Source organism: Thunnus albacares, chromosome 6, assembly GCF_914725855.1.
Source record: "Thunnus albacares chromosome 6, fThuAlb1.1, whole genome shotgun sequence".
NCBI lineage: Eukaryota > Metazoa > Chordata > Actinopteri > Scombriformes > Scombridae > Thunnus > Thunnus albacares.
The window spans coordinates 24137328-24163140 of NC_058111.1; the positions used below are offsets into that span (position 1 = coordinate 24137328).

At 41.5% G+C, this 25813-nt stretch overlaps 1 protein-coding gene across 2 annotated transcripts; it reads left to right on the forward strand.

Annotated features, from left to right (window-relative positions):
* The first annotated feature begins 167 nt into the window (after positions 1 to 167).
* Positions 168 to 25712, forward strand: atm (ATM serine/threonine kinase). Of its 2 annotated transcripts, none has more exons than XM_044353177.1 (63): positions 168 to 330; positions 626 to 754; positions 1073 to 1191; positions 1667 to 1812; positions 2225 to 2389; positions 2571 to 2736; positions 2863 to 3101; positions 3493 to 3662; positions 3809 to 3975; positions 4168 to 4539; positions 4653 to 4856; positions 5102 to 5203; positions 5353 to 5584; positions 5683 to 5814; positions 5975 to 6100; positions 6206 to 6286; positions 6420 to 6606; positions 6951 to 7144; positions 7230 to 7309; positions 7526 to 7681; positions 7857 to 7932; positions 8019 to 8161; positions 8324 to 8441; positions 8576 to 8746; positions 8890 to 9065; positions 9249 to 9492; positions 9578 to 9693; positions 9893 to 10019; positions 10133 to 10332; positions 10485 to 10659; positions 11371 to 11529; positions 11613 to 11745; positions 11836 to 11931; positions 12057 to 12228; positions 12332 to 12473; positions 12651 to 12827; positions 13121 to 13313; positions 13438 to 13543; positions 13722 to 13880; positions 14238 to 14346; positions 14693 to 14781; positions 14889 to 14991; positions 15121 to 15269; positions 15412 to 15516; positions 15622 to 15741; positions 15841 to 16075; positions 16179 to 16349; positions 16542 to 16661; positions 17411 to 17628; positions 17752 to 17959; positions 18084 to 18209; positions 18416 to 18556; positions 19699 to 19837; positions 20109 to 20191; positions 20564 to 20704; positions 21501 to 21617; positions 21819 to 21968; positions 22220 to 22385; positions 22746 to 22832; positions 22991 to 23105; positions 24098 to 24161; positions 24326 to 24468; positions 24572 to 25712. In XM_044353177.1, the coding sequence occupies exons 2-63, from the start codon at positions 683 to 685 to the stop codon at positions 24750 to 24752; spliced, it is 9273 nt and encodes a 3090-aa protein (XP_044209112.1). In that variant the 5' UTR covers positions 168 to 330; positions 626 to 682; the 3' UTR covers positions 24753 to 25712. The 2 variants fall into 2 exon arrangements, with proteins under 2 accessions (XP_044209112.1, XP_044209113.1); XM_044353178.1 differs by having other exon boundaries at positions 13121 to 13298.
* The last annotated feature ends 101 nt before the right edge of the window (positions 25713 to 25813 follow it).

The following is a 25813-nucleotide window of genomic DNA, read 5'->3' on the forward strand; positions in this document are numbered from 1 at the left end:
ACATGTATAATTTATCGAATAGGGATCTACAGGGAATCCCAAACTTTCATAACATCGCACCAAACAAAAGATTGACTTTGTTTTCGTGTTGTCACTAAAGTTAACGGACACACTCGGCTCCAGCGACGACCCGGAAGTGATGAGCCTTATGGCGACGCTGCCGGGGCGGGAATTTCCTGCGTGGTCTGCGTGAGTGGGAGTGCGTGCGTGTGTCTCTGTTCACAACACGTCAAAATTGCAAAGTTGTCATGAGGAGTACAGCAGGCTCTCTCAGCACTGTAACACCTGCATGTGTGTCACCTCTAACTACAGTCAACACAGTCATCAGAGGTCGGTGAACAAGCAGTGGTCGTTTGTATTAATGAATGGAAGTCCGTGTATCAAGTTCAAGCAATGTTATGTTGCTAAAGTAGCTCGTCTTTAAGGCTAAGCTAAATATAAAGTGGTGTGCGGTAGTTATTTGACTGGTAGCTAATTAAGCTGTCATTTTATGTAATAGCAATAATAATAGTTTGACAGTAACGTTAGTGCTTTGGAGGAAAGAGGTGATACTGACTAGCTGTAGTGTAGGCAATATTTGGAACAATACACAACAACCTCTTTTGTCAACATCCTGTCCTGGCAGGTAGAATAATCTGCTCTACTTGGATGAAAGCTGGGTCTGTATCCACTGTGTGGCACCATGAGTCTGGCTCTTCATGATCTGCTGATGTGCTGCAAGGGGCTGGAGAGTGACAAATCCACAGAGAGGAAGGTAATCACACCTGCATATAAACAATTAAATGAGATACATATATATATATATATATACTGTATATGGCACCAAGCTTTTGTCAACATTACTGCAGCCAAGTTTAATAAGTGATTATTGTAAAAGTGCAGATTATATATATGTTAAGTTTTTTGTTTTGACTCTTAAAAAAGCAATTTCCACATCTGATCCATTATAGCTGTGCTGCAATCGCCACATCTTTCATTTTTTTCAGCAAGTGAAATACTGAATATGAAGTTAAATTAAAGGCTGTCATGTGTCTTCAGCTTTAATACTTGTGTCCTCTCTTCATGCCTTCAGAAAGAATCTGAGCACTTCAGACGGCTCCTTCGAACCCCAGAGATCGTGCAGGAGTTGGATCGCACCTCAGGACCTAAAGCTAAAGGCTCCAAGCAACTCACATGGGATGCTGTTTTCAGGTAATCTGCCTCTGGATATTTGCATTTTTATACATGTGCAATAAAATGGATATTAAGTCATTATACAGGTCATTTTTTGTAATTCATGCACGCTTCTTCCAAAGCTTTACGTGAGTTTGCAACATTGGTGTTCATTACTTTAAACTTGCATGCTCAGACAATGTGCCTTGTTTGTTTTCAACATATCAATTTAGTTTCATTTTCGTTTCCTCATTTCTTCATACTGGCTGATTGCGAGGATCTTACTGTGGCCTATAAGGAAATGGAAATTTGGCATACTGTATAATACAGTAAATCTGCTGGCTTTTTTTTTGGCATTTTATCTCTAGAATTGCTGTTTTATTTTCAAGTTGGTTTACAAGAAGCTGTAAACCAAATCTTTTAGTTGTATTAACTTCAATTATCTGCCAGATGAAATGTCCTTGATAAGTAAATATGTTCTGCACTTTTTTGCCTAGTGTCTTTTTTTTTTCAGGTTTCTGCAGCGTTATGTCCAGAAGGAGACAGAAAACATTAAATCAAGTAAGTCCAACGTCACAGCGTCGACGATGGCCATGCGGCAGAAGAAGATGGCTGATATGTGCAGTTTGATCAAATATTTCGTCCGCCACGCAAACAAACGTAAGGACACCGTCTTTGTACAAAGTAGAAGTAGAAAAAAGGCCTAAAAACCTTTTGATTCAGGAAGATTTAACTCTTATTATTTTCTTTATGTTGTGTGTTGTATGTTTTTAATGCTGTAGCACTTTGCGATTCACTACGAATGACAAGTGCGGTACAAATTAAATGTGTTATTATTATTATTATTATTATTATTATTATTATTATTATTATTATTGTTATTATTATTATTAGTTGGTTACAATTTAGTGCACACATGCACAAGACAAATTTAGACACCATTATTTATGTCAAATGGCAGTGACAATGAATATTGTAATCGTCTTTCATTACTGCACCTTACTCATTCATCTGAGTAGCAATCTGTTTAAATGTATCGTAATGACTGCAGTTATGATGTGTCTCTTTGCAGGCGGGCCACGTCTAAAGTGCAGTGAGCTGCTGAAACATGTGATGGAGGGGCTGCAGAATTCATTTAGCTGTTCAGCCTACGGAGAACATTACAGCAGCCTCCTAGTAAAGGACATCCTCTCTGTCCGCAAGTACTGGTGTGACATCACTCCACAGCAGTGGCACAGTCAGTGGGCTACTTCTCTAAATAATGAAAACATCATGTGTTTGATCATTGTACATGTTAACACACTGATAAAGATCATGCTGTATTTGTACTTACCAGTGTATTACGTAGTGTTGTTTTGCCCAGTTAGTTACATGTTGTTAATCACTAAATCCTCCCTGTCTATTTTTATGATCCACAGGTCTTTTGAACTTGTACTGTGACCTGTATAACTCTTCATCCAAGTCCATCAACCGTGTCTTGGTGAGCAGAATCATCCACACGGCGGTGCAGGGCTGCTGCATGCAGAGCGATGGATTCGACAACACTCTGTTCAGCTTCTTCTCCAAAGCATTGCTTAACGCCAGGTGAAGACTTTTAAAAATTCATCCTGATCTGCTGTTACTTATTGAGACAAGAACATTAGTTACACGTATTAATGTAAACGTGATGAGCTTATTGATTTCTTTTATGGGCTGTTATGATCCTGTCAGGCAGGAGAAACACTTGACTGTTTTGGAGCACCTTGTCTCGGCTCTCAACATCTTCTTGAGATCCGCGGCTATGAACTGTCGGATGAGGGTGTGTCAGCTGGGAGAGGAGCTTCTGCCTTCTTTACTGTATGTCTGGGCGGATATGAGGCCCAGTGCTGTTCTCAAAGAGGAGACTGTGAAGTTCTGCAACCTGCAGATTTGTGTCCATCACCCTAAAGGAGCCAAGACTCAGGACACAGGTAGATTCTGTCTTGTTGTTATTTTGAAAAATGTTAATGGTATTTTATTATTTCTATCTGGAAAAGGTTTGGAAAATTGTTTGGTAAATATAATGTCCAAAAATCCAGTCACTGTTTCCCAAAACCTAAGGAATCAGAGAATTTGGAATTTTCTTCTTAAGAAATGACCCAAAATGATTGATAGATTATCAAATTAGTTGGTGATTAATTTTCTGTTGATCAACTAATCGATTAAGGGACTATTCGTTGCAGCTCTAAAATTATTCTAGCTTGCTTTGGGAAATGGTTGGCAACAATGGTTTAAAAGTAATAGATTAAAACATGCAAAAGCATTGATATAGTCCCATAATAAACCGACAGAAAGCCCACCGTCCCTCATCTCATATTTTAGGTGCTCATGCTGAAGACTGGACGAAGTGGCGCAGTCTGCTGTACAACCTGTATGATGCTTTAGTCAGAGAAATCAGTCATATAGGCAGCAGAGGGAAGTACGTTACAGGCACAAGACACATAGCCGTCAAAGACAATCTCATCGAGCTCACAGCTGACATCTGTCACCAGGTAAGAGACAACATCTCACTTAACTTTCATATCTATCACAGGAACGCTCAGAGAAAATCACAATTTAGCTTGAATTAAAAGTTACTGCAGTCATATAAATCATATGAATTAAGGGTCCTTAATCTTGTGTTTGCTGCATGTTGTAGCTGTTCAGTGACGACAGTGACATCCAGATCTTGGAGGTGACGCAGGCCTCCATCAGAGCCACCCAGATGGGCAGTCCCACCAGCAAGCGACGGCGCATCGAACTGGGCTGGGAGGTCCTCCGGGACCATCTGCAGTCTCAGCAGAGCGACTTTGATATCATACCATGGTACGAAAATCACAACACAATGAATAAGAAAACATTTTGATGATAAAAAATAATGCTGTGTACAATTTTATCTTATTTTGTGGTAGATGTGTATATATGAAGTATAATATAACCTGAGATCCTGTTGTTTCTCTGACTGTAACCACTTGATTGATCATGTAAAGATATTTAAGTTTTATTTTTGCCTCTCAGGCTGCAGATCACTGCAGTGCTCACCTCTAAGTACCCGTCTATGGTGCCCGGCCGGGAGCTGGTCCCACTACTGTCAGTGTTGTACCAGCTCCTAGCAGAGCAGCAGAGAGGAGAGAGGGGGCCATACGTGCTGCGCTGTGTGAGGGAGGTGGCCCGATGCCAGGCCCGCTACCCGGAGAGGGCCCAGGTCTACAAGGCAGAGCTGGGCAGGCTGTGGGGTCGAGTGTGGGCCCTGGCGCTGCGAGGCGTCAGTTCACCCCAGACAGAGGCCCTCAGCCTGGACCTGCTGGCCTCCATTGTCCATGGTGGACTGATCAATATGGACAGAGAGTTCTGGAAGCTCTTCTCTGGATCAGCGTGTAAACCGTCCCAGTGAGTCTCTACCTTTTCTCATTGTGCAACATTAAATATGTCATTATATTAAATGTGTCTCTGCATGTGTGTTCATGTGTTTCTTGACTTTCTCTTTTTCTCCATATGCACAGGAGTGCTGCGCTCTGTCTAGCCCAGGCCCTGCTGAAGTGTCCAGTCCCTAAGAGTCTCATCTCGAGCTCAGGCTGGGACTTTGCAGGGGTCACAGAGGGATCTGGGTCACCCAACCTGAAGGAGACCCTCATAGGCTGGCTTCTGATGACAGATCAGAGCGATGAGATGGAGGATAGCTCCAGACCTCACCCCATCGTCTGCAGGTTGGTACTGCGTTTTTCTTCCACCACATATTGCTGACTGTGGAATTGTCTGTCAAGTTTTATTCTGGTTTCATGCTAATTTGTAATATCTTAAGATGATCTGCTTTCATTTTTAAAGAAGGGTAAGCTTCAGTGAGCTCAAGATGAATTACTTTCTTGTTTTCTTTCATTTCTCTGTTAAAGTAACACTGTTACACAATACTGCCTTTGTGTAAACTGTTGATTTGTTGTGGTCGTCTGTGCAGAGATTTTCCTCACAATCTAATCGCGAACATCCTGGTCTCCCTGACTTTGAAAGACACCAGAGCTGGCCTGAAGTTTCTGCTGGGTGCTGACGGAGTAGAGAGGTGAGGGAACTCACAGATCAGTGAGTGAGCAGGATACTGGAAACACTTGTATGATATTAACTTTCACAATCCATGTCTCAATAGTTTCCTGGCATCATCATGTTGTTTGGAATAAAAATAAATCAGTTTTACTTAATTTTTTTTTAAAGTGCCTTTTTTCAAGAGCAATCGCACGATACCAGAGACAACCTGGAGGAGATTGAGAGGCTGCACTTGCAGTTCAGCTTCAACACACTGCCCTCAGATATCCGAGGGGGCGACGAGACGGTGAAAAGGACATCGACTGATGGCCAGTTCACTGCTCTCCCCGGCCTCAAAAACAAGTTGGAGCAGTCCGTGCTTTGTGTGGCTGACAACCTGCTCAACTGCTACTCGCCTGATGTGAGTGGAGGTTAATACGTCTGTATTCATGTGTCCTATGTGTCTGTATAGTCGTCACAGTAACAAAGTGGATTTTTTTTCTGATTCACCCTCCGCAGTCTCAGTCCACCCCTCCAGAGTGTCTGGTGCGCTGTTTCAGTCTGCTGACTGGTGTTCTAGCAGGTTACGTCTCCACGGGGTTTCTGACTGAGGAGGAAGCTTGCCGCTCACAGCTCTTCACTAAAGCTAAGGTACACATTCAGACTCGACTGCAGTAGATGTGTCACTCTATCTGGTAAATGCATATAATAATATCAGCTAGATGTTTTGAATATTTCCACTAGTCCATGGTAATGGGCAGTTTTATGTCATAAATTGTAAATTATAAAGGTTGTGTGTTGTTGTTAACAGGCCCTGGCTCAGGACTTCAGCGGCTTTATTTCGAGTGTGAAAGTGAAGATGACGGAAGAAGGGACCATGACCACACTTAGGTCTGTCATGAAGCTCTGCACACTGTCAGCCACAAGAAGAAACAAGGTGAAACAGGCCTTCATGTTTTTGTCATCAACATGAAAAATACAACATACAACATTTTTATATTGATATCATCAATCGTTTTATCTTTTATTTTCTCTTCTGCAGGACGATATCTCCTCCTGTCTGTTCATAATGATTCTGCCGTCCAGTCTCCTCAGTGACATGGCAGAGATCTGCAAACTCTTGGTAAGTGGCAGATGTAGTGCTGTATGAAGCTGATTCAAGATGTTTTTTTTTTGTTTTTTTTAAAAGTGAAAATCTTAATTTCAAGAGCAGCAAGCCTGTTTACTGAATTAGCCTTACATCCTTGTCTCCTCAGGTTAGCAGTGTTTCTAAGAGAGTTAGTGTTGTGGATGAAGACGATCATACGGATGATGACTGGGACATGACCAGAACTCAACAAGGGGACGACATTGACCTGTTTGATGATGATGAAGAGTCTCACAGCAGCACCAACGGGAACCACAGACAGAAGGGAGATAACACTGATACTTCCTGCGGGCCAGGTAAAGAGGGATTAATAGTGCTTTGCTTTAGATTAGAAATACAGAAAAAATACTATACAGTTTTTAGTAGAAAAATATTTAACCATTTCATTAATTAGAGGATGTTCAAGATTAAATTGTATCATGTATCGCTGGATTTGGGGAAACCGGATGCCAAACAACAGACTAATGAAGCCTCATGCTATCTTCAACTGAACTTGAGAATATATTTTGCAATGATAGAGGACTGTGTGTATATACTGTATATGGCATGTGGCTGTTGTTTTAAAATAGGATACATACACATTTTTTCAAGTCTATCAGCTGATTTTAGGTAGATGAATCACGGTTCTGTCCTTCTACAGGTGCGAAAAGCCTGTTAGCAGACGATCATCTGGCCCACCAGGACCTGGCTCTCCTTGCGATCTTGGAGTTCCTGTGTGAGTGCGGCTCTGTCCAGCCCGTCCACGGCCAACTTTTCAAACCACAGGAGGTGCGGCGCCGGCTGCTGCTGCTGGTGGAGCAGATCGACTTCAGCAAAGCCCTGCACCTCAACATGGTGGGTAGCAGCTGATGTGAAGAGACGTGGTGGCAGAGGCAATGATGGCTCAGCTGCTGAACACAAATGTCTGGTTCTCTTGCAGTATCTCGTCCTGTTGAAGAAGCTTCCTGCTGAGGACACGCTCTCTCCAGAGGAGTTTGACTCGCTGCTCCGTCCTCTGGCGTAAGGAAATCTTTCTGCTACACAAATTCATTTTGTTGCTGATAGAGCAGTTGTTGATAATATCCATGTTGTGCTCAGAGCAACATAAAATACACTGATGACAACATTAAAACTTTAATGTTTTCTTTTACAATGCAGCAATTTTTGTCTTAAAATCTAATCTAATCTAATAATGTTTTCATGTATTAAACCTAATTTGTTGTGCTGTGTCTACAGGGACCTGTGTTCTCTTTACCGTCAGGACCAAGAGATCTGTGCTGCTGTGCTTCTGGGTTTGTTGCCCTCCATCAGGAGCCTTGGGAGGACCCAACACACACCAGAGGAGATGAGACATGTGCAGGGATCCCTGCTACAAGTGGTGTCTGGGTTCTGGTTAGTAGTATACACTATTTTTACCTTTAACACTTGTTGTAGGAGCCTTCAATCCTCAATAAATGAAGAAGATCTTAGTTATTTCAAATCACAATTTTAACAGACAGAAAACATTAGGTTTATATGTTTGTGATTCAGTTTCTGACACTATCTCAACCACTGTTCTGTGATTTAGTATCCTGAGCCAAACAGGAAAATGCATGGCTACTGTACGAGCTGCTTTAGTGCAGTGTCTGGTCACCCTGCTGGAGGTAAGCTCTTAAGTTTTCTTGACAGTTTAAGAAAGTCTCACCCTCTTGTCAACTTTTCTGCATATTCTCTTTCTCCTCTGTGTCAGTCTGACCCTTGTTGTAAGTGGGCAGTCCTGAGTCTCAGAGGGCCTGACAGAGACGAGGACCGTCCAGTGTCCGTCATCCTTCCGTCTCACCTCGCAGATGCCCATCACCAAGTCCGTATGCTTGTAGCCATGTCAGCAGAGAGGTATGTTTTATCCGGAAACTGACTTATAACTAACTGATAGTGTATCAGAATACGTTTCCTTTACAGATGTGCATCACATATTAAATCTAAACATGATTAAAATGTGATTGGAACACTACATTTAATAATTTTAGTGTTTTCATTATTCTGCTTTGTGTCCAGGTTGTTTCTAGAGATGAAACATGAACATCCAGATAGGAGGAAGATGCTGCCATTAAAACACCAGCAGGCAGCTTTTGAGAACGTTTACCTGAAAGCTCAGGAGGGAATGAAGCTCCCGGTAAGATCACTGAGTCTTGACACACATCAGTTAATTGTGTGTTTGTGTGCGTTTCCACATCTCTTTGACTTTTTGCATGTTTTAGGTTGTTGTTTTTTTTCATGTGTTATTTGTGTCTTAATGATCGTATGCAGAAAAGCAGCTCCTCTGACGACCAGCAGGATGAGATGTTCAACCGCCAAGCCACCCTTTTGAAGAGTTTGTCTGTTGTGCTGTGTTGTAGTCCAGTCTGTGAAAAACAGTCCCTGTTTGCCCTCTTCCAGTCCTATAAGGAAAACAGTATAGAGGAACAGCTCATTAAAAAGGTAAAGCATCTGATATAGCATCTTGTATATTTCAGTTTGAGCTTAAATGTTTCATTCATGTATCAAAAGGTTTCTCTTTAAAGCAATAAACTATAGAAAGAACAGAGTGAGATGATGTGTTTTTGTCCTTCTTTTCTTTACAGATGTTGTGCAGTGTATCCAGAACGCTGGGCTACAGGAGTGTGAAAACATTTGTCAGCTCTCACCTGTACTACTTGGTAGCTGAGTGGCTCTCACAGAGACAGTCTGACGACCGCTACACTCTTGGGTCTTTCCCCTACACACTCCTAGACCACGACACAGTCAAAGATTTCTATAAGTAAGGAAATAAATTTGTCCTTCCCTTTTGTTTCCTCTCCTTTCAGTGTTATGCAGTGATCCTACACTGAGTGAAGAGTTTGGAAATTACACAAAATATCTCCAAGTAGTTTCTGACAATATAGACATTGTTTAATGATGAATGAGCACTTGGTTATAATATCCTTGTTGTGCCCTCTTATAGCTCCTCTTATCAGGTGCTGATCCCCCACTTGGTCTTCCTGGATGACTTTGAGCAGGTGAAGTCTATCGGCAGGTATCTTGAGAAGGACTGGAAAGAGCTGTTGGCCGACTGCTTCCCCAAGATCATGGTCAACATCCTGCCATACTTCGCCTTGTCTGGCCAGGATGCACAGGTCGCGGAGCAGAGAGAGAAGGCCCACAAGGTGTACGACCTGCTCAAAGATGCCAACTGTCTGGGCAAACAGGTAAAAACTGCTGTGTAACTTTGAGCCTACATTTAGATCTGGCAGATTTACTTGACTGTACTACATGTTTGGCATGTTTCTGCAGCAAATTGACAGCCTGATCCACAGCAACCTGGCGGACATAGTAGTAGAACTGCTGATGACTCTGTATGAAGGAAGTGGAGCTGAAGGAGACAGAGAGGACCTGAAACGCTTTACAGGGTAATGATAATTTGATATTTAATATTTTTAATTAATTTTATTTGTTTGTTAGTTTATTCATTAAATAATTTGTTTGATTCTTTTTACAACAACGTTGCCGTTTCATTCTGGGAATTAATAGTTAGTTTTTCTGTCCGTCTTCTGAAAATTAAAAAGAAAAAGAAAATGTATGTTCTAAACAAGTGTTTAACCTCTTCAGGGAACTGGACCCTGTACCAAACCCGCCATACTTCAGCTCCTATGTCATCAAAGCTACACTGGACTACCTCAGCAAGTGTCACAGTGCCAACCACAAGTCACTGGTGGCCATTCTGTCAAAAACCCCGGTAAGATGTTTGAGTTATGTGGGTTTTTTTGGTCTTTTAACTGTTACAACCAGCCCAACTGTTTCTGTTCTTTATGATTTTCTCACAGTTGTCCTCCCTTTTTCTTATCATAGATATCTATTCAGAAGATTCTGCTGGCAGTGTGTGAAAAGGCAGATGAGACGACCAATAGCTACGAACGCCACCGCATCCTCCTGATGTATCACCTTTTTGTCAACCTGCTGCTCCGAGAGGTGAAGGACGGTCTAGGAGGAGCCTGGGCCTTTGTCCTCAGGGACATCATCTACACACTCATCCACCATATCAACAGCAGGTTGGTGCATGCGAATACTCACAGGTGAATTAATACATGCACACTGTACATACAGTAGAGTATCACACAGACTGTACGTACACCAACTAAACACTCATCCGTCTCATCTTCCTCGACAAAGTCAAGCCAGTTTGTGTTTCTCTCACTCACAGACCAGCTCAGTGTGATGAGGTCTCTAACCGAAGCCTGTCTCTGTGCTGCGACCTGCTGACCTCTGTGTGTCAGGCAGCGCTGCAGTTCTGCGATGACGCTCTAGACTGCCACCTACAGGTCATTGTTGGGACTCTCACAGCTCAGGTGACGAGCCGGCCCGCCATCTCACAACAGGTAAGTGACGGGTAGAAAATTAATGATTTTGCTGTTTGGCATTCAGGTTTTATATATTATGATATAGTATAAGTACACATTCTATGTAATCTGTAGAAAATGCAGAAGAACGCTACAAAACTATGCATGCATGTGAGCATCTGTTTCCCAAATTTGCTACTAGAGTCCACTAAAATTGTAGCTGGACAGAAGCACCAACCTTTTACCAAACTGACTGATGAAAAAATGTCTGTTAGCGTTTATTATTTTTTGTGAACACAGAGGGGGAAAAAAATTGGCACAAACAAACACAGTATATCCATAATAATAACAACAGTAACCACAATTAAATTAAATTAATAATTTAATTAATAAATTAATTAAATTAAAAAGCAGTTTTTTGTCAGCACTATCTAAGGTTGTCAAATCTGAGAAGCATCTGATTCAGCTGCACATTGCACGGAGAACCCCTTTTTACAAACATTTTTCTTAATTTGTGGTCATTTAAGAGACTTTGCATCTATAGAATTTGAGGCCTTTGTACACAAACAAGCTGTGCACCAATTTCAGTATAATATCCGTCATTTCTTTTAAAATAAAGGATCCAAATTAGCCAACTCATACACAGATTTGTCCTTCTAATAAGTGCCTTTTAAGATATTTTTGTGAATTGTTTTTTTCTCCCTCTTTTCAGCAACATATTTCATTATTTACTTCTCTCTGGCCCTCTAGGTGCTCAGTCTGTTGCAGTTTCTTGTGATAGAGAATCAGCAGAAGTTGAAGGGAGCCATCTGCAGGTTGGAGGCTTTTCCTGACCTCCCTGAATTCAAAGAGCTGCGGTCTGTACAGCACATGCTCAAATATAACAACGGGACTTTTACACTCAGACAGGTAACAGCAACAAATACAAACAGTTTTAGAAACAAATCTATATTTTACTACTAAACCACACCCTCCTTGTTCCACTTCTACAGGAGATATCCCACTTCCTGTCAGTGACATCCTGCGACTCCTTACCTCTGACCAGACTGGAGGGGCTAAAGGAGTTGACCAGACAGCTGCATGACAACAAGGGACAGATCAGAGAGCTGCTCAAAGAGTGCCATGGTCTGCTGATAGATGGAGATGATTGTATATATATAAAAACGTATGTTAAATGTGTAATGTCTTCTAAATCCTGTCCTCTGTCCTCCTCAGCCGACCCTACGGAAAGTGTGCTTGTGAAACTGGTTCTCAGTCTGCTGCAGCTCTGTAAGCTGGCAGCCAACCACCCGGGAGGAGCTGATATTCTTGGTATACTTTCAATAGTTAAAAGTACTTTCTACGGCTACAGTATGCTGTGTTCTCAGTCACATCAGGATAGTTTTTATCATTTTTTGAAAAATTCTACAAGCACAAACACACATCTTTTCTTCCAGAGGCAGCAGGGAGCTGTCTGGGAGAACTGGGTCCAGTAGATTTATCCACCATCGCCCTGCTCCACGGCAGAGACCCCCTCTATGAGAAGGCTGTGTCTCTCTTCACCTCCACTGAGTCACAGTGTGTTTACATCATCCTCAACTGCATGAACGACGCACTCACTCATCAACGGTACGGTGAATCTTAAACCTCAGTAATCAAAATCAGTGACTGTGGAAGGAGCAAGCTCTTTGCATCAATTATCGCTGTACTCTGTGTTTTCGTTGTGTGCCAGTATTGAGGTGAGGAAGGCAGCAGCTCAGTGTGTGAAGAACATCCTCGCCACTCAGTCTGGAGTCGACTTCTGGGAGCAACACAAAGACAACAGAGACCCCATGCTTGCTTACCTAAACCCCTTTAGAAAGGCCAAGAAGAAGGTGGGTCAGGGGTGTGTTTGTGCCCACTATATGTGTGTACCATTAACAAAACATACCAAAAGTGAACAGTTTATCATGACTAAAAACCTTTCAAACACAGCTGTATTTCATTTTGAGTGTGTACACAATGAAATATCTGTGTCTGTCCGATTATTACTGACTCTTGCCTCTGATCAGGTGGCAGCTGTGAGTGCCGAGGAGAGTTTGGACGCCAAGGAGAAGCTGGAGAGCCAGGAGTTTTGGATTCCTCAGGCGGGTGGCCACAAGGTCTGGCTGAAGGCTCTGTGCACCGCCCTGCTGGACAGCGGAGGAGTCAGGACCGAGGCTCTGCTACTGTCACGACCACTGTGTCTGGTGAGCACAGAAAGAACATTATCAGACTGCTTACATCAGCCGCATCATGTATTTCTGTGTCTGTACCTATAAGAGCTCTGTGGATGAAATAGAATATTGCAGAAAAAACTATCAACATTTCCAGTAACAATAAGGGGAGTTAAATTAGCATTCATGGTTGTGTTTGCATTACATATATCTAGTTAGCTCTGGTTCAAAGCAAAAAGCAGCTTTAGTAGAACTGAGTTTTAGTGTCAGTCTCTAATCCAGAGCTCCAGATCTAACCACACCTGTCTTTCCCCACCTACCTCCAGGTGAGAGTGGACTGCTGTCAGAGGTTGCTGCCCCTCATCATCCACTCCATCCTGCTGGATGACTCAGATGGCTCATGGAGAGAGTTGCTCTCCTCTCACATCCAGGACTTCTTCAGTTTTTGTTCCAGAAGTGCTCAGGCCTCCAGCCGCTCTGCCACACCCTTCAACTCTGACTCTGGTAAACAAAGTTCAGGTAGAAAAGATATTTAATAATCATCATTTATTGTTCTCTTCACCTTCTTAGTTCAGTTATTCATTTGATTCAGTCTCTATGTTTTTTTGTGCTATTTGTGATCAGTGTCTATTATTCCTTACAGAGTCGGACAGTGCCAGCCAGGGCTTGTATGACAAGGCCTCTCTGCGTACCATGCTGGCAGTTATCGACTATCTGAGACACCAGCAGAGACCACTGGAGTCTGATAGGTTTGTATTTTTTATTGTAATCAAATATGTTTTCATATAAAAGTAAATGTGTGTGACTCTTGATGTCTTTTCTTCATGTGATTTGCATGAAATGTGTTTCAATGTCAGACTAATGTGTCTGTACTACTGTGAGACATGCAATGTGTGGAGGAAATAAACTCCTGCATCTATCTTTCAGCACCTCCTGCGGCACAGTGTGTGACTCAAACTTCTGGCTGGAGCTGAACTACCTGGAAGTGGCCAAAGCTGCTCAGTCCTGCTCGGCTCACTTCACCGCTCTGCTCTACACTGAGATCTATGTCGACAAAATCAAAGCTAACACGGAGGAAAGTCGCAGGTATGCACACATGCATGAGTTTAGTTATCGTTTAATTGTCTGTCTTGTTTTTTTCTATGAACCCTGCTGAGGTCAGTAGAGTAAACCACAGGCAGGTGATTGTGAGAATTTTAACCAAACTTTTTGTTTTCACAACACATTAAATGTTAAAACTGCACTTCATAAATGCATTTTTCAATGAATTGCAAAATTATTTTAAATTATTTTGTAGTTATAATGTAGTTAGAAAGGTAAACAAAATGGGGAGTATGTCGTAAGCTGCTACGTTAAACATCTTTAAAAAAAAGTTGTTTCCTATGATTTTCTTTAATCTTTCTTTATCTTTTTCTGGTCAATGTATTTCTGTCTAATCTGTAGAACCAAGTCCAGAGCAACACGCAAGATCAATTTTGAGGAGAACAGCCAGAACTTCACCATCTCCAGCCTGATTGAGAAGAGCATGGAAGACACTAATATCAGTCTGCAGGTCAGACCTTCATGTCAGATATGTGTTGTTTATCATCTCTCCTTTCCATCATAATATTTTATATCATAAGTTGTCTCACAAAATAAATTATTTCTGAGATATTTGATAATGCCAGCAGAAAAAAAACAGTTCCAGTTGGATTTCTTACTACCCAGTGTGATGATAATTAACAGGACATTGTGATTTTTACATACCTAAACATGTATTCTGACTTCTGATCATCATGCAATCCAATATAAAGTCATTATATTCGTCTTTCAGCCATTTGTATTATATAATTTTTTAATTATAATTTTTTTCCCCACTCATTTGTTCCTGTTTTTCTCACTCTCTTACATGTTTGTAGGAGCTGTTGATTGAAGTCTATCGGAGCATCGGAGAGCCTGATAGTCTTTATGGCTGTGGAGGAGAGACGATGACAAGTCCACTGACAAGGTAATCAATAATCTAGTGATTAGACCTGCAGACATTATCACTTATTTTCTCCAGACCCGAATAATCATCAGAATCACAGACTTTATTTATTTATACTTTATTCATAGGATTCGAACTTATGAGCATGAGGCCATGTGGGGGAAAGCTCTGACCTCATACGACCTTCACTCTACTCTGCCGGAGGTCACTCGCCAAGTGGGGATCGTGGAGGTAAGTTAGTGAAAGATGCACTGGGCAAGATGTGCGAACAAACAACAGATGAAATGGCTCCAATATAAAATAGTCTAATACAATCTCTTTAATATTAATTTCCTCTCTTTCTCACTATTGTGCCAACAGGGCCTCCAGAACTTTGGTCTGAGCAGCATCCTCACTACCTATCTGAGGGGTCTGGAGAGTGAAGGGATGGAGTGGGGAGCTGAGCTGAGAGAGCTCCGCTTCCAGGCCGCCTGGAGGAACACCCAGTGGGACTGCGACCTGTCAGAGAGGTGAGGGGAGGAGAGTGGAGGGAGGCATAAACAAAAACTGCACAAAAAACAAGTATAAGCTATCATAGGATTAGAGGAAATCTCACTTGATGCCTTTTTCATGTCTTTTTTTATTCTCTCCAAATCAAATTTGATACATCAGGAGTGAAAAATCCAAACCTGGCTTCCATGAATCAGTGTTTTGTGGCCTGCAAGCGTTAAGGGACAAAGAATTCTCCGTACTTGAAGAAACTCTGAAACAGGCCAGGTATGGCAGACATTTAGACACTCAGTTTTACCTCCAATATAAGGTAATTAGGACTCTGTTGTGGCAAAATTATTTGCTCATCTATGAGCTTGTGTGTTTCCACAGGGGTGCAGAAGTGGAGGAGCTGTGCAGAGGCAGTCTAGAGGCCGTGTCTTCTCTGTACCCGGCCCTCAGGAACCTGCAGAGCATCAGGGAGCTGGAGAGCGTCAAACAGCTCTTCTCTAGGTGATGCCAGAAGTCAAACATCAGCAACAATATACAACAGAGAATATGTGGATTTATGAATCCTAACTAATGTTTATGTTTTATTCCTTTATGTATCAGGCGCTTCTCAGATGTTGCTCTGAGGGACGTTTGCAGCCAGTGGCGGCAGCATTCCCAGCTGCTCACCGACAGTGACTTTGCATTGGTGGAGCCCATTCTGGCCGTTCGCTCTGTCGCCCAGAACACGCTGATGTCCAAGGTGGGAGACCCCGACGGCACCCACTACCTCACCTCTGTGCTCACTGAACACCTGATGGAGCTCTGCCGGCTGGCTCGTAATGCTGGGAACACGCAGGTAGCATCCGAATATGTGTGTGGTCGGATGTAAGGAAACGTTTACTTTCACTTCAACTACCACACACTCACTCTGTTGTAATCCGTGTATCCACTGTGTCCAGCTGGCAGAGCGGGCAGTGTTCGAGATGAAGCAGCATGGCGGTAGAGGGTCCTGGGCGTCATCACCTGTATTGTCATGGCAACTGGAGGAGGCCCAGGTGTTCTGGGCAAAGGGAGAGGAAGGTCTAGCTCTGGGCCTGCTGAGACAGATGATAAACAACCTCGAGGAAAAGGTCAGACACAAACACACAGACTCAAATCAAACCATTTTATTGTAATAAAAAACATACTTTAATTATAGAACATCCCAATGTTATAATGATATCCACTAATACACAAATACATCAGATTAATTCAAATACGCATTAGCCAAAATGTCAAGAGTCTTCCTTTGATTATTCTTTGTTTTCTTACATGTTGACCAGGTGGATTTAAACCCTGCTCTGGCCCCGGTCTACACTGAGTGCCTCAGGCTGTGTGGTAACTGGCTGGCTGAGACCTGCCTGGAAAGTCCTGGAGTCATACTTGAGAAGTACCTGGAGAGGGTAAGAAGAAGCTAATAGTATCCTGATAACCTGGTTCAAGCCTTGTTGTTGTTGTTGACAGTATTTCGATGAATATTTGCTCAGGAAACAGCAAATCTAATCTTTTTCTTACAAACTGAGGTGTCCACAGTTCCTGGAAATAATCATCACAAATGAATTGGACCACATGTCTTGCATAGATTTAAGAAAAAACGGAACTGTTTTCTGGAAGGAGCAGTTCTTTTATGTGCATATAAGTGGAAAAATATCTAGAAGGCAAACAGGCTTCTTAAAGGTCTCAAAATTTCTTACATACGTTACTTGATGAAACTCTCTCTCAACACCCTGAAGTACACACACATTTGTTAACACACATGTAGCATGCCTTCCTCAAAGAAATGAATGAGTTATTTCCCAGCAGCTAGGCAGTGTCCCGCAGCTACCCGCACTCACTGTGACCACACAGCAGAAACACTGTGAGAGCAGCACACACACACACACACAGCCCAACATATATGAATAATTTATTTATGTCCAAACCTCTGCAAACTCATAGTTTATGTCCTTGGGCTATGGCAGATTTCTATGGACAAAATTAAATAATTCATATGTTTTTGTGTGCCTCTATACATCGCCATCCAACTACAGGATTTTTTTTGTAGCCACTGCTGCTGCTGAACTATCAGGATGATTTTGACTGTAACTTCCTTTTGTGAGAGGTGCTGGTAGCTTTCCAGATTAGTAAAAGTCTGTCTGTGATGTTCTCTCAGGCGGTGGAGGTGATTGAGGGTGAGTCAGGAGTGCAGGACTCCAGGCTGCAGAGTCAGCGGACTGAGGCCTTCCTGTCGCTGGCCCGCTTCTCAGACGCCCAGTACCAGAGCATCGACAAATACATGAACTCCTCTGAGTTTGAGAACAAGCAGGCCTTGCTGGAGAAGGCCAAAGAGGAAGTGGACTTGATGAAGGAACGTAAAGTAACGTCCAACAGGTCTGCGCTCTAAGAAAAAAAAGTCTGTTTTACACATTTAAATTTCCTGCTTGACTAGCCCTGATTGCAGCTCGAAGAAACCATGAAGCGTTTAATCTACTGGCTCTTTGTCTGAATTCACAGGTACACAATAAAGGTGCAAAGAGAGCTGGAGCTGGATGAGAAGGCCCTGTCTAACCTGCAGGCAGACAGACAGCGCTTCCTGTGTAAGGCGGTGGAGAATTACATCCAGTGTCTGGAGCAAGGCGAGGAGCACGACACCTGGGTGTTCCGCCTGGCGTCGCTCTGGCTGGAAAATGCCGACGTTAAGGCCGTCAACGACATGATGAAGGTTAGCCAAAGACACCTGAATTGATTATTTTTGTTAACTGGTATTTTTCTGGGGCAAAATTGAAGACACAAGCTGTTCAGATTAAAGATCAAAGGCTTTAATCTTCACTTATTTTGTGTTTCAGAAAGGAGTGAAGAAGATCCCCTCCTATAAGTTTCTACCTCTCATGTATCAGCTGGCCGCTCGCATGGGAACCAAGATGGCAACTGGCATCACAGAGGATGTGGGCTTCCATGATGTCCTCAGTGACGTAATGCATCATTTTGTTTATACACAATAGCACATTACCTTTTTAATGACTTTCATCGTCCAAAACCTGTATAGCTCTATTCCTCAAAAATCCAAATTCATAGAAAATACAAGAATTTTATTGATGTATAACAGTCTACAGTTCAGGACTGGGAAAATACAGGATTTTGCTTCTACTTCTGCTTCAGTTGTTTTCTCTCCTCACAGCTGATCTGCCGTTCATCTCTCGAACACCCCCATCACACGCTCTTCATCATCTTCGCCTTGGTGAACGCCAACAAAGACGAGAACTTTTGCAAAACCCGGCTGTCAAAGAGCGCTCCGCGGCAGCCATCACCATTTGACCTGGTGGGACTTTTGTCAAATGATGCTCACTGACTTTTTACTGACATTTATGTACTAATCAGATTCTCATTAGAACATGATTCTGTCTTTCACACATGGCTTGAACATGACAAATATTCATGATGTAGAAATACAGTACAGTATGGCCTCATGATTTAGACAAAATCAAATATCCCAATGTTTTATCAATAAAACAGTTGCTAAGGCAACTCTCTCTATATATAGAGAGAGCTAAATATATATATATATATATATATATATATATATATATATATATATATATATAAATATACATACATTTTTTTAGGATGAGAACTAGCTGTGATGTGGATAGTAGCAGCAGTCATTGCTCATTCTTTCAACAATGAAAACAGGTTGGCCGTCAGCTCTCACTACTTATTTAAGTTCAAATATCCACAACTGTTAATTATAGACAACTGTCATTGAATTCTTGGTTGAAATTATTAATCTTGTACATTTATTCTTAGGTCAGGTATCTCCTGACAACATTGAACACCACTGCAAAAAAAGGGTTTGGTAGGGAAAGGTTTTTACTTATCCTTGCTATTATGTGAAATAGCAAAGTAAAGAGATGTGATGAGCAAAAAAAATGTTAATGTCAAGTTTCCTTTCCTTTTATTGATGTGAGTAAATTTTCCAACTCTGCACAAAATACACTGAAATCACTTGTGTGCTTGTGCCTGAAGTTTAAAGCACTTTGATAAATGAGAGCTTGAGTTTGCTTTTTAGTTTGCAGCTGCCTGAACGCACAGATGTGTCCTATACTGAGGGCAGTGAGGAGAGGTTTCTGATTGCCAAAGATCTTATTTGCCACTTTCATAATAGTCTTTAATCAAGTATTGATTTGTTGCATCATTTTACAAATGAAACAAAGACAACATAGTTCTGTTATTAGTCAATACATCTTTTGACATTTTATACAAATGGTAATGATTTTGTTTTTTATAGCCATTAGTTTTATTCTACAGCAGTTCTATTTTAATACCAGTGTTGTACACTTTGAAGTAGAAAACGCATCATCATCATCAGACAAACCACTTCAGTCACCTTTTTAAATTAATTCTCTGCACAGCTCTTTAAAAACCCTTAGCTCTGTTTTACAAGTGAAGTTTTTCCTCACACAGGAGCGTTCAGATGTGGCCCGCAAGATCATTAGTGCGATCAGGAAAAAGAGAGGCCAGATGATCCGGGGGATAGAGCGTCTCTGTGATGCCTACATCACTCTGGCTTATATGGACGCCAGCAAGCACAAGACTGAGAAGAGTGAGTAATCAGAGCAGTGCTGCACGTACTGCTTTTTTATCCAGATGTAATGCTCCTCAGCACTTGTAATGTTCCTTTTTTGGTATAAAAATCCTCTGATCGTTACACCTGTTCATTGTCCTACATGGACAGTGAACAGATTTGTAGATGGTAACTACAGTATTTATTTTTGTTTGATTAGGGAAAGTTGTGTCTCTCTTTTCCTTTTTCTAAATGTGTGTATCATCTGTCCAGCTATTTGTCATCCTTCGTATCCTTGTTTTAAATATAGGGGCTATTCCGATCCCTGCTGATCAGCCCATCATGCAAATCAAGGACCTGGACGAGGTTGCTATCCCCACAATGGAGATCAAGGTGAAAAAAAATGATGAGCTTCTCAACTTGCAGTATAACCAGAGAGTGACGAGTTGTAGTTCGACTTTTGTGTATGATGGAAGATCAGCAGGAGATTTACTTGGTTTGATTGACCCATTTAATTTCAATTGGCTGCTTGTTGAATGTCATATGAAAATAATATAGATTTCAACTCAAAAACAGATTTCATGATGATTTATTTGATTTCTGTGACAATTGTTGCCATTAAATAGCACAAAGTTCAGAAAGAACCCTATTTTTTGTGACGTATAATCATGATTTTTCATATTTCTGTTACTGTCACGCTTGTTAAACAACAGTGCAACACAAACAGTTGTAATGATAACAAGAGTTATTCAATTGTGTGAATAGGTTGATCCATCTGGTCGCTATGACAACTTGGTGACTGTCAGATCCTTCTTGCCCCACTATCATCTGGCCGGAGGAGTCAACCTGCCCAAAATCATCGACTGTGTCGGCTCTGACGGCAAGAGCAGGAGACAGCTGGTCAAGGTAAATGTGTGTGTGTGTGTGTGTGTGTGTGTGTGTGTGTGTGTGTGTTTGTGTGTGTGTGTGTCTCTCATCTCTCAGTTTGCATCTTATGTATGTCTGAAAGTGTTCTAAGTCTGCCTTTGATGCACTGTGTAAGTTAAGTAGGTTAAGTGTGTGTTACAAACATGTACAAAGACATCTTTTTTTCCTCTTGTATGTGTGTTAGTTCTTCAAATCTCTGCTCTTTGAAGCTAAAGCTGCTGTCAGGTCTGATTAAAGTCTGACCAGCTGCACAGCTTTTAACTGTGACCTCAGTTCTTTTCCATTTCAGCTCAGCTCTTGGTAATTATTAATCCTGTTTTTTGTGCTGGAACAAATAAAAAAGTTTGTTGGATTACAAACATGCTTTCACACCTCTGTAATGAGGACATTCTTTAGGGGACAGCGGGTGTGTGTGAGCACATGTTTGTGTTTACAGAAACACTCGTTATCCACTTAAAGGCTAATAATTTACTATTGGGAGAGTCATGGTGAAATGACAGTTTTTCTAATCTTTAACCTCTTTGAATTGTATTTATACATCAACATGCTGTTAATGTGACTTGTTAATGTATTGTTTACGTGGCATAGTGGAAAAAATGTGAATTTGAATAAAATGCCTAAATATTACAATTATAGGAATCACATGTAAGACTTTCCAGGCCTGGAAAATGCACGGAACAGCTCTTTGCTTCATTAAAATGAGGTTTAAAATGAGCTTCTCAATGGTCCCTGGCTGCTATATGTTCTCTGACCTTTGCCCTCTCTGTGTTAACAGGGCCAGGACGACCTGCGGCAGGATGCAGTGATGCAGCAGGTCTTCAGCATGTGCTCCATGCTGCTGCAGCGCAACACGGACACTCGCAAGAGGAAGCTCAACATCAGACGATACAAGGTTATACACTTTATTAACTCGCCTGTCTTTTTCACTTAAAGAGAATAATAAATCAAGGCTGTGTTGCTCTGTTGCATATTTTCTTTGATCTTTATCTTTTGAACTTGTAATTCTCCTTGTTTTCTTAAAATAAAGCAGCACAGCTGTTGAAAATGCGGTTAACTGCTGTGATATGAGAGACTCTCTTGTACTTCATCCCAGGTGGTGCCTTTCTCGCAGCGTAGCGGCGTGTTAGAGTGGTGCTCCGGCACGGTGCCCATCGGAGAGTTCCTGGTGGATCCCAGTAAAGGAGCCCACAAACGCTTCCGACCTCAAGACTGGACTAACATGGCCTGCCGCAAGAAGATGATGGTACTGCTCAGGCTTACTCTGTTCAGCACTGTGATGTTAAATGAAAGAGAAACAGTGAACTCAAACATTTGTTTCTAACAGACAGCTTGCTCATTGTGTTTATCATGGTTTCATTTGTTTCTGAGTCTTGTTCTTTTTAGATAAACTGAAAATGTATGTCAGATTTGTTTCATTGTCTGTAGAACTGCATTCACACACACAAAAAAAGACAAAAAAATCTGCCCTGTTAATTTGTTGTGCTGTCATCGTAGGAGGCACAGAGGTTCGCATTTGATGAGAAGCTTCAAGTCTACAGCGAGGTGTGCAGGAACTTCAGGCCAGTCTTCAGGTATTTCTGCATGGAGCGATTCCTGGACCCTGCGGTGTGGATGGAGAAACGGCTGGCTTACACCCGCAGCGTGGCCACCTCCTCTATAGGTAAACACTCACGGAAAAACAGTATTGTATATTGATACACACACACAACAGCACAACATCGAGTCTCAGTCGTGTTTTGATACATGTGGGTTGAAATGAAATCTTTGGGCTGATGTTGTTTATTCAAGCAGGTTGTTTGTCTGACCAAAACAAATATGGAGGCAGGTCTGCACCAGGCTGCTGCTTAGGCCACAATTTCAAATTATGGAGAATTTGCTAATTATTCATTCACATTATTAGAGACACTTTTCTTTATGTCAGTAACAAATCTTTGTGTTGACTTGTTGACTACATTTGTGGAAAATCTGCTTTTGACGCAGACGCTGGATGCCTTACCAACACTCTGTTTTGTACCCACAGTTGGCTACATCGTCGGCCTCGGCGACCGACACATCCAGAACATCCTGATTGATGAGCAGACTGCTGAACTGGTGCACATCGATTTAGGTAAAATCATTTGATTCATTTATGTAAACGGAAAAGTTCAGAGGCACAGTGGTTGTTATCAAGCAACATGAAAGCAACTTTGTGTAAGTGCACTGATGATATAGCAGCATCATAACCAGTCACTCTTTCTGTTTCCTTTTCATGCTTTTGGTCTTCAGGTGTGGCCTTTGAGCAGGGGAAGATCCTCCCCACCCCCGAGACCGTCCCCTTCAGGCTGTCCAGAGACATCGTGGACGGGATGGGCATCACTGGAGTGGAGGGAGTTTTCAGGAGGTGAAGAGGAAATTATGACTGTGCTCTGATATTGTTGTCCCATAACATTTCCAATGGCTCTGTATGCTGTAGTTGTTTGTTCTCATGTTGATTTATGTATCTGAACTTGTAGGAACCCGACTGCTTTGTTGTTTCACAGGGTGTTTCTTTACATGGGTTATTTTGTGTGTATTTGTGTGTGTTAACGTCAAAAACACTGCTGACGATTTTTCCAAAGCATACTTAAGTTTTAATGAATGATTTCATTATTTCACTGCAGTATAAAAAATCATTTGCAGAGACATGAAACTTGCTTGAGATGGCTATTCACAACATTCAGTTAATTATATCTTTTCACAGTCTCTATCTATAAGTATTAGGGCTGGGTACCGTTTAAAAAATTACAACACCAGAACCAATACCAGTAACCTTAAAGTGATACCGATACCAATAGAGTACCTCATACCTATATATATATATACCTATACCTTCTATACCTTTTCTTTTCTACTTAATTTGATACCCATCATGTGAATGGAAGCATTAGGCTGCGTAAAATGCTACCACTCCTCCCCATCCAAATGATTTTACACAAGTACATTTTGAAAGTGTTCAAATTATTGAAATATTTATTCAATCACTACAAAACTGTACAATGAAGTATGACCACGGACTGTATGGGTTGTAGCTGCTGTGGTAGTGGGCCAATCACACGTCGCATTAAATCACTTGCAGTGATTGGCTGCAGGCAAAACCATACAAATAGTCTTTTTTTTTCTGATCCGGGTATTATATAGTTTTGATACTACTTGGTACTGGGTTATTTCGGTTGATACCTTAAAGGTATCAAGTACTGATACCCAGCCCTAATAACTATATAGGCTCCCTGCAGGGCAGGTTTTTAAAACATTTTTTGGTGCATTTTAAAGACACTTTGATTAATAAAGAGAATACTATTTTTTTAAAGAAAGAAAAACTACTTATCTCAAAGTCCACCTGTTTTCTTTGGTTAGGTGTTGTGAGAAGACCATGGAGGTGATGAGGAGCTCTCAAGAAGCTCTGCTGACTATTGTAGAGGTATGTAGAGTACATACCGAACCTCATCCACACAAACACACACACACACTGCCACTTCTTGGGTCCATAATCAGCCTTTCTCATGTTGTTTTTTTTTGACTTCATGTTAAGCAACACTTTCGTGTGTATCGATGTGTTTGTGTGCCGGTTTGCGTGCTGTACAGGTGCTGCTGTACGACCCCTTGTTTGACTGGACCATGAACCCCCTGAAGGCCTTTTACCTGCAGCATGACGAGCAGCAGGAGCTCAACGCAACGCTCAGCTCCGTGATAGGAGGAGACGATTTAGACAACCACCGTAAATCCAGGTGCTACAGTAGAGGAGGCTGACAGGGTTGTACATGCAGTTTATGAAAAATGTGTTTTATAATGTCCTGTCTTCGTCATCGTCTTATGCTCTTCCTCCTGCAGTGACAGTCAGAGCTTCAACAAGGTGGCAGAGCGGGTGTTGCTGCGGCTGCAGGAGAAGCTGAAGGGGGTGGAGGAGGGCACGGTGCTCAGCGAGGGGGGACAGGTCAACCTGCTCATCCAACAGGCCATGGACCCCAAAAACCTCAGCAGACTCTTCCCGGGCTGGCAGGCCTGGGTGTAGAGGAGGAAAACTGAGGAAGAGTACACTTGGTCTGGTGAAGTTCCTCCTTCAAGCAACAAGTGTATAAGTGATGTTTTCATTTCCTCCTTTATATTATAGATAGAGACAGCTTGTCAGTCTTTGCTTGTACCAGTCAAGTCATTTTCAAAATTGCCACAGATGTCACCGCCCCAAAAATAATGCTGCTTTTCTGAATCATTGAAGGCATGATACTGTATCACCACATAGAGAGAAAAAAGTGGAGAGACACTATGTAAATGAGCTTCAGTGGGTCAAACTTAAAACATGTTCCCGAATTAGTTATTTATTCCTCTTTTGAATTCTGTGAATAAATGAAAGTTATGTAGCTTTTAATAGATTAAGGCCACAGTTTTTATAAACTTGTATGTTAATAGCAAAAAAAACATCAGATAAACACCATATTGTCATGTTGATCATTTTCTGACACCCTTTGCACTCAAACAGAATATGAAGTCCATTTTAGAAATTACATGCAGTCAACTGTTGTTTTGCAGCAGTAAGCTGAAAATTGCAAAATCCTTAAGTGTATTTAAAGAGAGCAATGAACTGTGTGTGGCTGTGATGAGTTCGGTTTAGGCAACGACATGTTTGCTGTAACAGTTGTGAACATTTTCATACCAATTATCATCTCATGATCAGTTATCATCAATGAATACCCAAGAAGACTTTTACATAGATACACAATACAATACAATCCTTATGAATGAGCAACACGTATTTGAAATAAATAAACTGTACTTGAAATGTCATTGACTAACTCCTTATCAGCAGCTGCTTATTAAAACTTCTATGCTTTTTATATTATATACAAAGTTTTTACCTGTTCAGCTTTATACTTCTTTGTATTGCTTCCTTGTGTAAAAAGAAAAGATGCTGCTCTTGAACATGATTCCTTTGTCATTAAATAAATAAATAAAATAAACACCAGTAAAGAATGAAGTCAATTTGTTGAAAATTGTTTTGTGGTTTTCCTCAGAGTTGTACTTTGGCTGACTATTAATTCATCACAAATTTATCTGCAGATATAAATGTGTTGTGTG